The sequence below is a fragment of the Nematostella vectensis genome, chromosome 6 (genome assembly GCF_932526225.1).
Source record: "Nematostella vectensis chromosome 6, jaNemVect1.1, whole genome shotgun sequence".
Taxonomy (NCBI): domain Eukaryota; kingdom Metazoa; phylum Cnidaria; class Anthozoa; order Actiniaria; family Edwardsiidae; genus Nematostella; species Nematostella vectensis.
This window is the reverse complement of record NC_064039.1, coordinates 16,515,001-16,530,435: the sequence shown is the minus strand read 5'-3', so window position 1 is coordinate 16,530,435 and position 15,435 is coordinate 16,515,001. Positions and strand designations below refer to the sequence as shown.

Sequence of the window (15,435 nt, the reverse complement as noted above, 5' to 3'; positions counted from 1 at the left end):
CAACAGTTAATTTGGTGTGTTACTTTATGATTCATTGTTAACTATCTCCTGTCTTTATAATGAGACAAAATAAGGATATCCATTTCACCAAAACATAAAATTAGAATGACATTTTGATTGTTTGTATGCTTTACAGCTTCCAATCAATAAAAAAGGCCCAAATAGTAGTGTTCTCGAACAAGAAAAATAAATACAATACACCACAAACTGGTATTTGACTCTACCAAATTCTTCAGGGGAGAATACAGCTTCCAGATACTACTCAATGCAAATTGCCGAATGAAAAATCGACACTTATTATGTTTACTTACAGTCATTATCGTCAATGGTTACAGTAGCTTCCTGTGGGTTGACGGTCACTCTTAGATCTGTGCTGCTCAAGGTCACTTTAAAGTCCTCGGAATCCTCGATTTTCTTGTCATCGTTGATTGGGAACGCGATTTCCTTGGTTTCTTCCCCAGGTGCGAATGTGACCTCAAGTACTGACGGCACAGTGAAGTCGTCTCCACTCGTGGCGGTATTGTCTGCCACCGTGAAGCTGAAACATTGCAATAATTCACATTTTATTGTTATCATTGCGTATGTTTTGAAGATTTTGATATATTTGCTTGATAAAGGGTATTACATGGATCACCTTTTAAAATTCGTTCGACAGTCGACAGAAAAGAACAATTGGTATTCCTGGGCTTTGTATTTCAATAGAGCGGAACGGTTGAAGCGTGTCATGTTTACTAAATAGATAACCAAACTGTTAAGCTGTTACTGGCCGTACTGAGGTCTTCACATCTGCGTAATGCTCATTCACACATACAGTATCCGGCGGTATGACTGAGTTTCACACATACCGTACGGTATAATTGAGTTCTTAATATATATGTGTAATGCTTATTTTTTATACTTATTATACACATACCTGACGGTATGACTGACACTCTTGTCCCCAGTCCTCTTGATCGGCACCTTTGCGTCGCCGACGCTCTCAGGAACAGTAACAGACTGACTTGCGAACCCGATCACGGCTAAAAATCAAATTTCAAAAATATATCTGATAACCTTTGGATCAAGTGAAACGACCTTGTTTCGATCCGAATATTTAAATGTCATCAGACAATAGGTGATGACTACATAGCGTACTGTTATATAGACAGAAAAAAGATGAATAAACTATGAGATGATCAGTAAAACATTTCATAAGTTTTACCCTTTAAATGGTTGATCAGAGCCTGAACGCGAGTCTAAATTCTAAATCTTACCATCGTTATCATTGATGGTTACAGTGGCGGTTTCCTTGGTTACGGTCACTCGCGGATCTTCAGAGACGAGCTTGACGGTGAATACCTCGGGGTTCTCCACCACTCGGTCGTCGATTATCGGGAACTCGATCTCTTCCTCGTTGTCTCCTGGCTCGAATTGTACTTCGAGTTTTGCTGGGGTGGTATAGTCGTCGGCGCTTGTTGCTGAATCATCGGTGACGGTGAACCTTAAAATATACAAATTTGGCAGCTCAGAGAGTGCGATTGGGAATTAAGATCAGCTACAGCACATTAAAATGATGCGAGAGACATCTTTGCTATAGAATTAGATTAAAATACTGTATATAATACGCAACTATGAAGACAAAAAACAGGTGCTTACTTACTTGACAACATGCTTTTCAGTGGAATCCCCTGTGCGCACGACACGAAGTTTTGCAATGCCGACATCCTCAAGAACAACGAGTGATTCAACAAAGCCGACAGTAGCTGAAGTAAAATACAATTAACGGTCAAGTAAATATTCGGGTGTGAAATCGAAATCCATGGACAACATATAAGCACATCGAGAAAAAAGACACAGTATTTGATGTTGTTATTTGAGTTTTTAGACGCTTAAGCAACAAAAGCATAATTCTGATGTTTTGTTATTGTTATCAAGCCAAACAATAACAAGGCGATTTCTGATAAACGCATAAGTTGTGTTTATTCAATTTACAGCTAAGTTGTTAAATTTCTAAATCTTAATAAATTGGCACATAGTTAAACCCAACTCAGGGGAAAACCCTTAATAGGACACCTTGTTATTGAGAAAATTACAATCCGGCTCTCAATGGAAACTCGTGGAATAGTGGAAGCTCGCTCTGAGGACACCCGTTGATACGGCATCTCGTTATTGAGAACAGTGCTTAGTGTCTTTTTCATCGAAAACTTATTGGAAAGAGAACAGCCCATCTGTGACAATAGATAGCATACCATCGTTATCAATAATCGTGACCGTCGCAGTATCAGGCTTAGTCATGACATTTGGATTCATAGAAGTGATTGCCACTGTGAAGCTCTCGTCTCCCTCCACCTTCTGGTCATCAATTATCGGGATCTGAATGGTCTTTCTATCCTCTTTGACATCGAAGGTGACTTCTAGGGGGTCGGGGTCAGTGAAATCCTCGTCTTTTTTGGCTTGGCCACTGCTGACTTGCACTCTGAAGGACAAACGTGACATAGTTATCGTTTCGTGTTTTAAAAAAAAAGCTTAAAAAATTCCCTCATAGGAAATGTCAATATCATTGTGATGATGTTACATATCATTTAAAAAAAGAAATGTGCGTATTTATACTGCATTATATTTTTAAGAGCTATGCACCTAGCAAGCATACAAGTGTAAGGTTTCATTAAGAAGCAAATTATTTTTAGATAAACAAATCTAACATTGATTTATTTCAAATATTCGTATACAAAAAAACACGTTGGCGCGATAGATCGTACAAGCCTTGCTTGTCAAGTCAGATTATCCGATTCAATACAGAGTAAGTCTAATGGTGTATTCTGACGATCACAAGTGAGAATTCAGACAAGAAGCTTATGGAGACTTTATTTGACTATTTGATCATCTCATGTGTGATTTACTTATTCTCTCTAGCTCTTCTTACTTACTTAACAACATGAGGGACACTCTTGTCTCCTGAGCGCACGAGATTTAAGGTTGCTTTCCCAGCATCTTCAGGAACGCTCATGGACTCTACCTCGAGGCCAATAATCGCTGAAACAACAAGTTGGTTAAGATTTATATCCCATAATTTCATTGACGACTAGAACAGAATACAAACTTAAGCTTTTGTCGTCGGCGTCACCGACCTTCGAAAAGACAATTAGGTCGTATACACGAATTTATTTATTATAATAATGAAAGCTATTATAATTGTCAATATGACTCAGCATCTAGCACAACAGCACCATCCTTACCGTTGATATAAATAGGACTATCAACATTCAATTCCACAGCACACATCCTTACCGTTGTTGTCGTGGATGTGGATTGATGCGTATCCAGGATTGATGGTAACACGCGGATCCTCGGTGCTGAGCGTCACGTTGAACCTCTCCGTGTTCTCCACCAGTTGGTCGTTGACCACAGGGAAGTATACGACCTTGGAGGTTTCTCCAGGGGCGAATGCAATGGTTTTTATAATGGGAGGAAGAACATCATGTCCTGTCTTGGCGGAATCGTCCACGATCGTTACCCTAAGGGAAATAAAGTATTGTGGCTTGAAAATGCAAGAACCCTAGATGCTCATCTAAAATCTTTAAGGTGAAGAGGGGAAGCTAATTCGAAGAATCGCGCTCAGCCTTTTCTGAAACTGGGCGCGTATTTGCAAATTCAGATTTGTGCTTATAGGAATCAGTATCACACTAAAGATACTAAAGATTCATCTTTATGCTCACAAAAAAAGCTTGGGAAAAGAAATGGCAATTTTTAAAGGCCATTGTTAGAGAAAAAAGTCCTGCGCCTATGTCTATGGCCACTGGAGTTAAAAATATATTCCAATACATCTTCCTAACAAGTCAACAAGTACCACATTAGTAATTACCACATCAGATTTGAGTACATACTTGACGATGTGCTCCACGGAGGTATCACCAGTTCGCTGAACTGTGAGGGTTGCGTTACCGACATCTTCAGGTACAACCTTGAATGTCTGTACAAAACCGATCACCGCTATAATAAAAGTAATAAAGATATGAGGAATGATAAAGTCATTAAGGCAGGAAATAAAATAAAAGGCTATGTTTACCATCGTCGTCAAGGATTTTGACAGTAGCAGAATTCTTCTTGAAAGTCACTGTCGGGGCGTCGCTGCTCAGACTGACGGTGAACGTCTCGTCGTCCTCTACAATCCTGTCATTATTGATGGGGATAACGATTTCTTGTTCTCTCTGTCCAGATGAGAACTTCACTTCCATGACTGAAGGCTCGCTGAAGTCTTCCCCAGAAGTAGCGGTACCGCTCTCAATGACAATGCTGAAAAGTGTACATTGTTATATAGCTACTTAGGGTAGGTACCTGTAATGTAAACAGCAGCGAGGCAAACATGGGGACAGCTTTAAAGAAATTGCTTACTGTTATAAAAATATTAATTATAATGCTTTTACTCTTTTAACCTCTCGAGATTTTGAAAACTTGATAATATATGTCACCTTAATGTGTGTTCTGCTTTGACGTCTCCTGTTCGTTTAACTGGAACCTTAGCATTTCCGGCGCTTTCGGGTACAGTGACATCCTCAATTGTTATTTCCACTAAAAGACATCAACAAAAAACTCTTAAGCCTAAAATTATTTATACCACGAATGGTTTCCATTATTTTGCTGTTGTTTCTATGACAACAAAATATAATGGCCCATGAAATTATTGTCAATAGGGTAAGGACACTTAAACACTACAACAATTACCATCGTTATCAATAATGTTGATCAATGCAGTGTCAGGGATGACAGTGACTCTTGGGTCTTCACTCGTCAGCTTCACGTTAAACTGCTCGGTCCTCTCGACCTCTTTGTCATCCGTGATGGGTACCTCTATCACTGCCGACGTCTGTCCCTCCGCAAAGGTCAGGGAACTTATGTCAGGCAAAGTGAAGTCAGATCCCCCCAAGGCCGAGCCATCATTGAAATGAACCCTAGAAACAACGTGACAGATTATCGCATTGCTGACGTATTACATTCTTTCTATTGCAAAGGTCCAACAATTTGCTCTAATTTTTATATATGTAAGGTATTTATTCCAAATCACAAACAAGGGACAGTGGGAAGACTTTGAGACTATGCCTTCAAATATCTTTGAGGGAGGGACACAAAAACTCGCACTCAAAATAGGGGGGAAACTTCACCCATCTCTTTTTCAGTGAGAGAAAAAACTCTTCATCATTAAACTCTGCTTGCATGAAATTCGTCCACAGAGACATTCCTAACACGTTTTTTACAAGTCAATGAAATTGTCTTCATTCATTTTCTTTGTGTGGTTTTATGAAGTACAAAGGCACCCTAGCCAATGATACACTTCTTTTGGCTCGAAACTAAAAGAACAAGTGCAGGCAGAGCTAGACAAACAAAATGCACACTGCCAACATTTTGTATTAACGCCAGCTTACTTGACGGTGTGTGGCACCGATGTATCTCCAACCCTTTCTAGGTTGATAACCGCTTTGGCCCCGTCTTCACGGATACTCACAGACTGTGTCGTGACCATCACGACAGCTACAAAAAAACGGTTAGGGTGGATAAGTTTTAAACTTCGACACCTTCTTGTTTTGTTTACTGGTTTTTGTTTCTAAGCTGTGCTAACTGTTAGAACTAATGCCTTGAACTAACTTACTAACATAGGATAGATACGGCAGTATCGTGGGTTTGATAATGAATGTCTAAGACTTACCATCGTTATCTAGGATAAAAACTGTAGCTGTATCGGGTTGGATAGTGACTCCAGGCTCATCGCTGGTTAGAGTGACCTTGAAAGCTTCAGTGTCTTCGACAATTTGGTCATCCTCAATCGGGAACATCAGAACTTTCACAAGCTCTCCTTTCTCGAATGTAACGTCCAATGGAGTGCCGACAGAATAATCAACGTCTTTAATCGCTGAGACATCAGTTACAGTAACCCTATTTTCACAGATAGTATTACTGATATACATGAGATGACTTGCCTTTTTGAAATAAAACTGATTTCCGTTAAGCAAAAGCCATCGAGCTCCGCATACTAGCGGGATTTGTCTCGGGCCCGAAGATAGCGAGATCTTTGATAAACGCACGAAATTTTATTCGGGGCCAACCGGGTGGTTTTTTGAACTATAGGGTATGGGCACATTATAAAAGTATCGTTTCAGTGCTCAAATATAAATTGAATTGCAGGGAGGATTGTAACAAAAGAAAACGCTAATTCAAAAAAGGGTCTGTTTTAGCACACCATACATACTTGAATGAATGCCTCGTGTTGGTGTTTCCAGTTCTTTTCACAACAAGGTTTGCCTTTCCGACACTTTCAGGCACTTGAAGATCGGGTACCTCGAACCCAAGGACAGCTAAAATAGCAAGGATAATTGTTAGTATAAGTTTGAGTCACATTACATTCCTGACAACTTTTTCAATATCAGCTGTTCCTACTTCATAATAGTTAAGTGTTTTTCAAATACTTTTTTGATTGTAGTAACTTTGTATTTAAACTAAACCAACTGTTTGATATGCGAATTTTATATTAATTTCCCGTGCTTACCGTCGTCGTCCAAGACTGTAACTGTTACTGTATCAGGGTTGGCGCTCGTCGTTTCCTCGTCGCAGGTAAGCTTAATGCTGAAACTCTCTGAGTTCTCTACGACGTGGTCATTGATAAGAGGCACCTCGATGACCTTTGAACTCTCACCCGACTCAAAAGTGACCTCAAGCAGGGCTGGCGCTCTATAATCACTGCCCTTCTTCGCTTCTCCATCGACCATGACAAGTCTGTGAAACATAAATAGAGATGTTTTGTTTGTCTGCCCTAGCGAAGAAGTAGATGAGGACATAGCTGCCTGATCGCATTAATATAAACTATTCTTCTAGTTCCTTTCAATGAGCTGGAAAGTGACACGGCTGATGATGTATATTCCTATTAACGTATTTTTTTCAGGGTAAATTAGTCCGTGGTCTAAGGCCGTTGTGGTCCGACGGAACACAAGAAATATGTATTTGTACCAGCAACGGTCAGCATTTCTTTTTGCGCGGTTGACAACAAGACATAATGTTTTTCCTGAAAATTAACTCACCTGCATGTGTGTCGTGCATTTTTGTGACCTGTTCGCGTGACTGGAATTAGCGCTTTTCCTGAATTCTCGGGTACAGAAAGGGACTCTTTATCGAATCCAATCACAGCTGGAAAAAAATAGTGGCAGGCGGTTAAGGCTAAACACTTGTGAGATCCAGCTAAAGAGATTGGCAATAAATAGATATTGAGCTCTTTGTGTACACATCTTTATCATCTTTACTATTTTACTGTCCAATGTACAGACACATAATCAGTATTAGCTGAGGGGTGGGGTGGAGTAGGGGAGGAGAGGAGAGGGGTAAGAAGGTGGGGTGGAGTAGGGGAGGAAAGGGGGTAAGAAGGTGGGGTAGAGTAGGGGAGGAGAGGAGAGGAGAGGGGGTGAGAAGGTGGGGTAGAGGGGGGATGAGAGGAGGGCAGCAGCCATAGATTTGACGATTCCTGAAAATATTTAGGGTCAGAGACAGGCCACGTGTAGCCCGAGGATCAGGCGATTTTATTTTTCAAAAATCGGAGGAAAAAAATATGCCTGACACAAATACTGGACGCGACGACTGCCGCATCTTTTCAGGCAGCTATTAAAATAATTGAGCTTCTAAGGAAGCTGCTATGTCATTCACATTTCCAGCGCCTTTCGCATACTTAGTAGATCTTAGCTTTGAAAAGTGTTACCGATGACAAATAAGGGCCAATCAAAGCGCGCTTTTTTATTAGCGTTGTTTCTAGCCAATCCCTGTGGTCCCAAAATATGGGACCCGAACATGAAAATTTTACAGTATTTGTATCAAGCCCTCTTTTTATCGCTTACCGGTATATATTTCATAGGGAACGATAAAACGGCCAGACTGACTCGGGGTAGACCACATGAGTACAGGCCACGTGATTGTAGGCCACGTGTTTATAGGCCGCGACAATACAGAGGTTACTAAATATAATTAAAAGGAATGGCACTCACCATCGTTGTCAAGTATCTTGACAGTTGAGGAATCCTGTAAGAACGTCACACCAGAGTCGGGGCTAGTGAGTGCCAGTAATATTTCCTCGTCGTCCTCAACCAAACGATCATCAATGATAGGGATTATCACCAAAGATGTGATTTGACCCTTCTGGAATTTGAAATCAAGACTCGCTGGCGTGTGGTAGTCGGAGCCTTCCGTGGCTGTGCTTTCGGGTTTGATGATTACCCTGAGATTTACAGAAGGGACGAGTGTTGTCAAGAAAAAGTCAATTTGCTATTCAGAAGATATAAGAACTGAAAGATTCTAGACTATTCATTAAAAAAATCAAAGTATTCCGATCGCAAAATTTTTATTTCTTTTGATACCTATTCACATGCATTGCCAATCAAAATCTAAACAGGCTGAGTTAGCCTGTGTATATATGGTGATGACTCCATGTTCCTTTTTCCGTGATTTAATAAAACAATAATTCTACATTTGATTATTTTAACCCAGTTAAAAAGAAAAATCTGTAGTTTTATTGCTTTGAAAGAACTGGTAATGTTTGGAGTCCACTTACGTGAAGGAGTGTTCGGTGTCCTTGTAGCCTGTTCTTGAGACTTTCACGGAAACATTCCCATAATCTTCAGGTACAACAACGGATGGCACAACGAAAGTAAGAATAGCTGGTGGAAAATAATATAAGTTATAAGTTCCTGAAATGTTTGCATTGGAGATGTATAAAATGGCCAATGGACGTTAGTGAAGCTATGGACATCAAATTATATATTTGATTTCATGTAGACGGAGGACTTTGGTTTGAGATAGAGGGTACAAGTTAACATTGCGAGTTGGAGGCTTATCATGGCTATAAAACTCGCGTTTTAACAGGTTTAAAATTGATGGAGGTACTGTCATAATAGATAATTTATCTAGTTTCACTGCTTTATTTTCAAAAGCTTAGCCTGGGCTAAAGCGTGGTTCCTTACATGCTCTTTTATCACTTCTTGGCCTGCACTTTACTCGGGCATTAATCCAAGCTATCCCTTAAGCCCTCCCCATATAATTGTATAACTTTGGCCCTTTTCATTACCTTGATTGGAAATCACTTGTAATACTTTGAGTAAAAAAGTTGTCACGTACCATCATCGTCAAGTATAGTGACTTTGGCCGTGTCCGGGTCCACAGTGACTGTCGGATCGTCACTGTTGAACATGACATCAAAGCTCTCTGTGTTTTCCACGACATCGTCGTTGATGATAGGCACTTCAAGGATCTTCTGTTCATCGTCTTTTTCGAATACTACTTCAAGTGCTAAAGGCGTATTGTAGTCCATTCCAAATCTGGCATCCGCATCTTCCAGAGTAACCCTAAATTGGAAGATAGCAATGGCGATTGCACAAAATCAAAGCCTTTTTACTAATAACTAAAAACAAGAAAGCAAAATAAAAAGGCGTAAGTGCGAGGCTTTTAATAGCTAAGAAACTGTGAAATACTATAAGTGAAATACTAAATAATGAAGTACTAATACTATAAGTGAAATACTAAATAAACAATATCATCCTCCGGTTACTTAGTCCAATCCAATTAAACTAAAACATGTTGTTGCTTCTTATCAATATTATTTTTTTATTGAGTTTGGTGATCGTCATGTAAAAAGTGCGTTGCGGACAAGCGAAGCCGGATACAAGCAGGAAAAACAAGAATGGTAAAGAATGACCCTTTTTTTCTTTATTATTTACCTGAACCTTTCACTCCATTCCCGATGAAAGTTGTTTCATAATTTATTTTCGATTAACACGTAGTCTCGCATAATGTAAAACTATCAATAACCGTTTAATACAAACTTACTTGACTTATTGTGTTGAGTCCAAGCTTCACAAACTTACTTGACTTTCTGTGTTGAGTCTAAGCTTCACAAACTTACTTGACTTTATGTGTTGAGTCTAAGCTTCACAAACTTACTTGACTCTTTGTGTTGAGTCTAAGCTTCACAAACTTACTTGACTTTTTGTGCTGAATCTAAGCTTCCAGTTCTCTTGAGTGTGATCTGGGCGACACCAGCGCTTTCCAAAACCTTCACGGAAGCCGTCTCTACAGCGACTATAGCTGATGGCCAAGCAAAGATAAATAATTACTGAACAGAATGTTGTACTGACCTTTATTGTAGCTAAACAAAAGCATTCAACAGCAACAAAGGATCGGATTTATTTTTTTACATTTTGCTGAACTCCTTTCGCTGTAAAACGTCGATGTGAATGTACTTACAGTCGTCATCAAGGATTGATATGGTCGCTGTGTCAGGGTTAATGGTGAGGTCGTTGTCAGAGCTGGATAGTGTCGACTTGAATGTTTCAGTGTTCTCTACGTCTTTGTCGTCGATGATAGGGAAGCTGATAACCTTGGAGGTCTCACCCTTGTCAAACACGATCTCAAGGGTAAGAGGAACATTGTAGTCTTTACCAGCAGTTGCTGATTCATCAACCACAGAAACTCTGAAAATAAGTCAACTATCAATCAATCAAGTGATCTTGTCACGGGCAACATAACCTAGCTTTGTATGGAAGGACGTAGGGTCAAAACTCAGTCGTGATCTCAAAGCCACAACCTCGTTTATTCATTTTGCCGTTCATCTTTTCTCACCCATGTGACCCCAAGCCTTAACGAAGGCCAACCATCCAGCCATGGTATGTTCTTTATCACAATATGGTAATATACCTTAAAGTGTGTTTTGTTTCCGTATAGCCTGTCCTTTCCAAAATCACGTTGGCGTTTCCTACTCTCTCTGGGACTTCCATTGACGGGACTTTAAAGGCAACAACAGCTGAAAAAAGGCAAAGAGTTTTTATATATACATATCCTCATCTGAGTGTGCATCCTCGGAACAATTGCCCCATCTACCGATTTAGCAGTACTAATATTTCCTGCCTTGTCCATTTTACACGGAATCCTCCCGTTTAATACACATACCATCATCATCGTTGATGTTGACGGTGGCGGTATCAGGGCTAATGGTGACGGTGGGATCATCGCTGCTCAGGACCACAGTAAAGCTCTCTGGATCCTCTACATCGTTGTTATCAATAATGGGGATCTCTATGGTCTTCATGGTCTCGCCCTCTTTGAAGGTTATCTCTAGTACCGAAGGAGGGGAGTAGTCCTCACCATTTTTGGCCTCGCCATCGTTCACAGTAATCCTTGGGTGAAAAGGTATGTCAAAATTGAGGTACCGTGCAAACAATACAAATCAAGCGTCACTCGGTTGGAAAACATTTTGCAATTTTCAACACCATCACAGCATCATGCAAGGTGATAGCAGTGACACAATTTTTACCCTTCAAAAACTCAAACACTCACCAATAAAAAACCGCTGAAAATATGGACGTTATATCCCGCAAAGTGGCCAAGACATTTTAAAAGTACACTGACAGCAATTGTGTGCCAATGCCCAAGCAATGCAATGCTATAAAAATAGCCCGCCCATAATAAAGCTACTCCATGAATGTTTATTTGGGGCGCCGAACCTATGCTAAACTATCCCATTATAGCTCAATGTCTGTTTGACGTCCGTTTATTCTTTCTAAATTTTGTTTGATGTCCGTGCATTTTACCTGAAAGTCTGTTTGACGTCAGTATTCCCTGATCTCTTGATTTGTAACCTTGCGGGTCCATCGCTCTCGAGGAGAGAATCAGAAGACTGCTCGAATCCGATAACAGCTTTAGAAAAACAATTCTTAGTAACAGACAAGTGACTGACCTCTGACTAATCCGATTGGTATAAGGAATTAAAGACAAAAGAGATAAATGTCTTATTAATAATTGGCAATCATTGTTGAACGTCGTTTTACTATGTGTTTTTCAAAATGTTGCAGTGATGTCCTTGAATTGCGCGGTGTGGCATTTATCTATACTAACCATCATTGTCGTCAATGGTTACAGTAGCTTCCTGGGGTTTGATGGTCACTCTTGGTTCAGTGCTGCTTAAGGTCACTTTAAAGTCCTCGGAATCCTCGATTTTCTTGTCATCGTTGATTGGGAACACGATGTCCTTGGTTTCTTCCCCAGGTGCGAATGTGACCTCAAGTACTGACGGCACAGTGAAGTCGTCTCCACTTGTGGCGGTATTGTCTTCTACCGTGAAGCTGAAACATTACAATAATTCACATTGCATTGTTCAAGTCAACATTAAAATGATTAACATTGTATTGTTCATTCAAATGTCACAGTTGTGCCGCTCAAAGGCAGAAGTACCACCACAAGTCAGGGAAAGGGTATTCAAATATTTTCACCCAAGGTTACTTGGTTGGTTTTGATGGAAAGTATTATCCAAGGAGCATGTGCTGCGCATGCACACATTAAACAAGATCGGATTAACTCGAATAATCGCACTCTCGTTCTCAACCGGGCTTAACGGACTTCCTTTGCGATGTATCGAGAACACAAAACAATTAGACTATACGACAACAAATTCCTTCTCCACCATCAACTTATATAATTGGATGCGAAACTACGTTTAACAGAGTTAATGTATTTGAATAATAGGGCAAAATGAAACAAAAATAAAAAAACTGATATTTGGAGGCACTTATAATGGCGGATAATAAACAGAAGCTGTAAATTTATCTGAGCGTTTTACCTGACGGTATGACTGACACTCTTGTCCCCAGTCCTCTTGATCGGCACCTTTGCGTCGCCGACGCTCTCAGGAACAGTAACAGACTGACTAGCAAACCCGATCACGGCTAAAAATCAAATTTCAAATTTTAAAAATTACACCAGGTAACTTTTGGGCCACAGAATGGATTTGTTTTATTCATCATGTTTTATGATAAAGGTCGAGTTTTCCAAACATACCCGAGCTCTGGTCCAGGGATAAGAAGGGATAAGCAACACATTCGACGTCATTTTCCCTAATGCTGAACATGACACTGGCTGGTTTGAGAGGAACTATGGATTCGCTGTTTAAATTAAAAAGTATGGCCAACTACTTTTTACCCACTTTGATCCCACCCTTGAGACTTCTATCCTAGCTAGAAAAAACGAGTGACAGTAACCGTCATTATCCCTAATGTTAACACCAGCACTGGCAGCCTTGACAGGCTGCCTAGATTTACATTTAAGGGATGACCCCCCTCCTTTGACCCACTTTCATCATACCATGGAGACCCCTTTCCCTAGGAGACCCTGTTTAGATACACGGTTGACAATTACCGTCATTATCCCTAATGTTGACAGTGGCACTGGCAGGCTTGACAGTGACCCTTGGGTCATCGCTGCTCAGTTCTACTGTAAAATGCTCGGTGTCTTCGACATCTTGATCATCAATAATGGGTATTTCAATGCTGTGTTCGTCGTCACCGGGTGCAAACGTGACCTCTTGAGGAGCGGGAGAACCAAAATCCTTATCGACAATAGCACTGCCGTCCTTTCCAGTGATCCTATTAAACATAATTCAAACAAAGATAAGGTCATATTTGTATATATTTAGAGCTAGACATAAATAATGAGTTTTCCATATGCTTTTCCCCGTATAAAGTATTTCTATTGTACTCCATGTTCTGCCAATAGACAAAGAATGATAATTTTACTTACTTGACAACATGTGTTTTGGTCTTGTCTCCGGTTCTCTTGACTGTGATGACAGCTTTGCCAATATCTTCCGGAACATCAACTGCTTCCACGGTAAACCCAATAAAAGCTACAAGACAAAAGCTAGTGAGTCAATCAAAACATTTGACGGGGGAAACCAAACAGAAAATATCATAGCAAAGGCGTAATTATAACTCATAAAGAGCATGACAACCAGAAAAGGGAATACACCATCTAAGGGAATACACACAACTGCAAAAACATCCTATAATATCTTGCTAGAGCAATCACCTCGTCCATGGAAAGGTGTACGTGGCTGTTATCAGAACAGGTCGCCTAAGAGAAGCGCTCTTTAAAACAACCAGGTGAGCTGAGAATGAGCTGAGTATTACTTTGTCTTTTTCAGGGTGCTTACCGTCATTATCTATGATGTTGACAGTGGCGGTGTCAGGCTCAACCATCACGTCAGGGTTAGTTGTAGTGAGGGTTACGGTGAAGCTCTCGAGTGGCTCTAAATCGGTGTCATCAGTAATCGGGATTGTGATTGTCTTTTCCTCCTCGTCGACTTCGAAATAGAGATCAGTAACAAGAGGAACAGTAAAGTCCTTGCCACTCTTGGCAGATCCATCAGAAATTGAGATCCTGAAAAAACAACAGAATGGTATAGAGGAGGCTATTGACGAAAAAGTTAACACGATTTTATGATGAGCTATTTCGCTGACACTGGTAATTGTCAAAAAAGAGGTTGTTTTTCAAATAAAGTTACACGTTTTAAAATGTTCGTCATTTTCCTCTTCATAAAAAGGTCAATCTTTCTTCTACGTTAAACTACTACTATATAGATAGATAAAAGCTTACTTAAACGGATGCCTGACTGTCTTGTCGCCAGTTCGTTTAAGTACGAGCTCAACCTGGCCGCTATCTTCAGGAACCGATACAGATTCGGTTTTGAAACCGATAATGGCTGCAAACAAAAACGCTAGGTTAGTGAAAATGTATGCTCTTTATAAAGAGATGGGTACACTTAACATCTATCCGCATTATTATATTCAAACATCATGATAAAAAGTAACAGCAAAACAACTAATTGCACAGAAGCATCCTTATCATAGCATCCAACAAAGCAGCACGCAACATTACCATTTTTGTGCATATGACTATCAGTATCCAACTCCACAGCACACATCCTTACCGTTGATATAAATAGGATTATCAACATTCAACTCCACAGCACACATCCTTACCGTTGATATAAATAGGATTATCAACATTCAACTCCACAGCACACATCCTTACCGTTGATATAAATAGGATTATCAACATTCAACTCCACAGCACACATCCTTACCGTTGATAAAAATAGGACTATTAGCATCCAACTCCACAGCACACATCCTTACCGTTGATATAAATAGAATTATTAGCATCCAACTCCACAGCACACATCCTTACCGTTGATATAAATAGGACTATCAACATTCAACTCCACAACACACATCCTTACCGTTGTTGTCGTGGATGTGGATTGATGCGTATCCAGGATTGATGGTAACACGCGGATCCTCGGTGCTGAGCGTCACGTTGAACCTCTCCGTGTTCTCCACCAGTTGGTCGTTGACCACAGGGAAGTATACGACCTTGGAGGTTTCTCCAGGGGCGAAGGAGATCGTTTTGGTAATGGGAGGAAGTATGTCATGTCCTGTCTTGGCGGAATCGTCCACGATCGTTACCCTAAGTGGGATATGGTATTGTGAAGCTTCAAATTGCAAGTACTGTAAATGCTCGTTAAAGCGCTCACAAAAACAAAGACAAAACAAAAACTGTAGAAACGGAATGATAAAATTAAGTGCCTATGCCTATTGTCAC

The 15,435-nt window shown here is 40.2% G+C and overlaps 1 protein-coding gene across 3 annotated transcripts in view; it reads right to left on the bottom strand.

Moving 5' to 3' along the window:
• LOC5513291 (adhesion G-protein coupled receptor V1) overlaps positions 1-15,435 on the bottom strand; it is a 103,964-nt gene that overhangs the window by 20,783 nt on the left and 67,746 nt on the right. For 2 of the 3 annotated variants that reach the window (XM_048729070.1, XM_048729071.1), the window contains exons 124-154: positions 15,074-15,300; positions 14,428-14,533; positions 13,985-14,211; positions 13,573-13,678; positions 13,192-13,418; positions 12,617-12,722; positions 11,896-12,122; positions 11,592-11,697; positions 10,951-11,177; positions 10,699-10,804; positions 10,249-10,475; positions 9,984-10,089; positions 9,124-9,350; positions 8,561-8,666; positions 7,998-8,227; positions 7,047-7,152; positions 6,518-6,744; positions 6,221-6,326; positions 5,681-5,907; positions 5,400-5,505; positions 4,702-4,928; positions 4,449-4,548; positions 4,046-4,272; positions 3,864-3,969; positions 3,268-3,494; positions 2,907-3,012; positions 2,229-2,455; positions 1,640-1,742; positions 1,254-1,480; positions 914-1,019; positions 312-538 (exon numbers count right to left, since the gene is read on the bottom strand). In XM_048729070.1, the coding sequence (XP_048585027.1) occupies positions 312-538; positions 914-1,019; positions 1,254-1,480; positions 1,640-1,742; positions 2,229-2,455; positions 2,907-3,012; positions 3,268-3,494; positions 3,864-3,969; positions 4,046-4,272; positions 4,449-4,548; positions 4,702-4,928; positions 5,400-5,505; positions 5,681-5,907; positions 6,221-6,326; positions 6,518-6,744; positions 7,047-7,152; positions 7,998-8,227; positions 8,561-8,666; positions 9,124-9,350; positions 9,984-10,089; positions 10,249-10,475; positions 10,699-10,804; positions 10,951-11,177; positions 11,592-11,697; positions 11,896-12,122; positions 12,617-12,722; positions 13,192-13,418; positions 13,573-13,678; positions 13,985-14,211; positions 14,428-14,533; positions 15,074-15,300 (5,216 nt within the window). The remainder of the gene's footprint in view (positions 1-311; positions 539-913; positions 1,020-1,253; positions 1,481-1,639; positions 1,743-2,228; positions 2,456-2,906; positions 3,013-3,267; positions 3,495-3,863; positions 3,970-4,045; positions 4,273-4,448; positions 4,549-4,701; positions 4,929-5,399; positions 5,506-5,680; positions 5,908-6,220; positions 6,327-6,517; positions 6,745-7,046; positions 7,153-7,997; positions 8,228-8,560; positions 8,667-9,123; positions 9,351-9,983; positions 10,090-10,248; positions 10,476-10,698; positions 10,805-10,950; positions 11,178-11,591; positions 11,698-11,895; positions 12,123-12,616; positions 12,723-13,191; positions 13,419-13,572; positions 13,679-13,984; positions 14,212-14,427; positions 14,534-15,073; positions 15,301-15,435) is intronic. The other variant, XM_048729072.1, reaches the window with a different exon arrangement.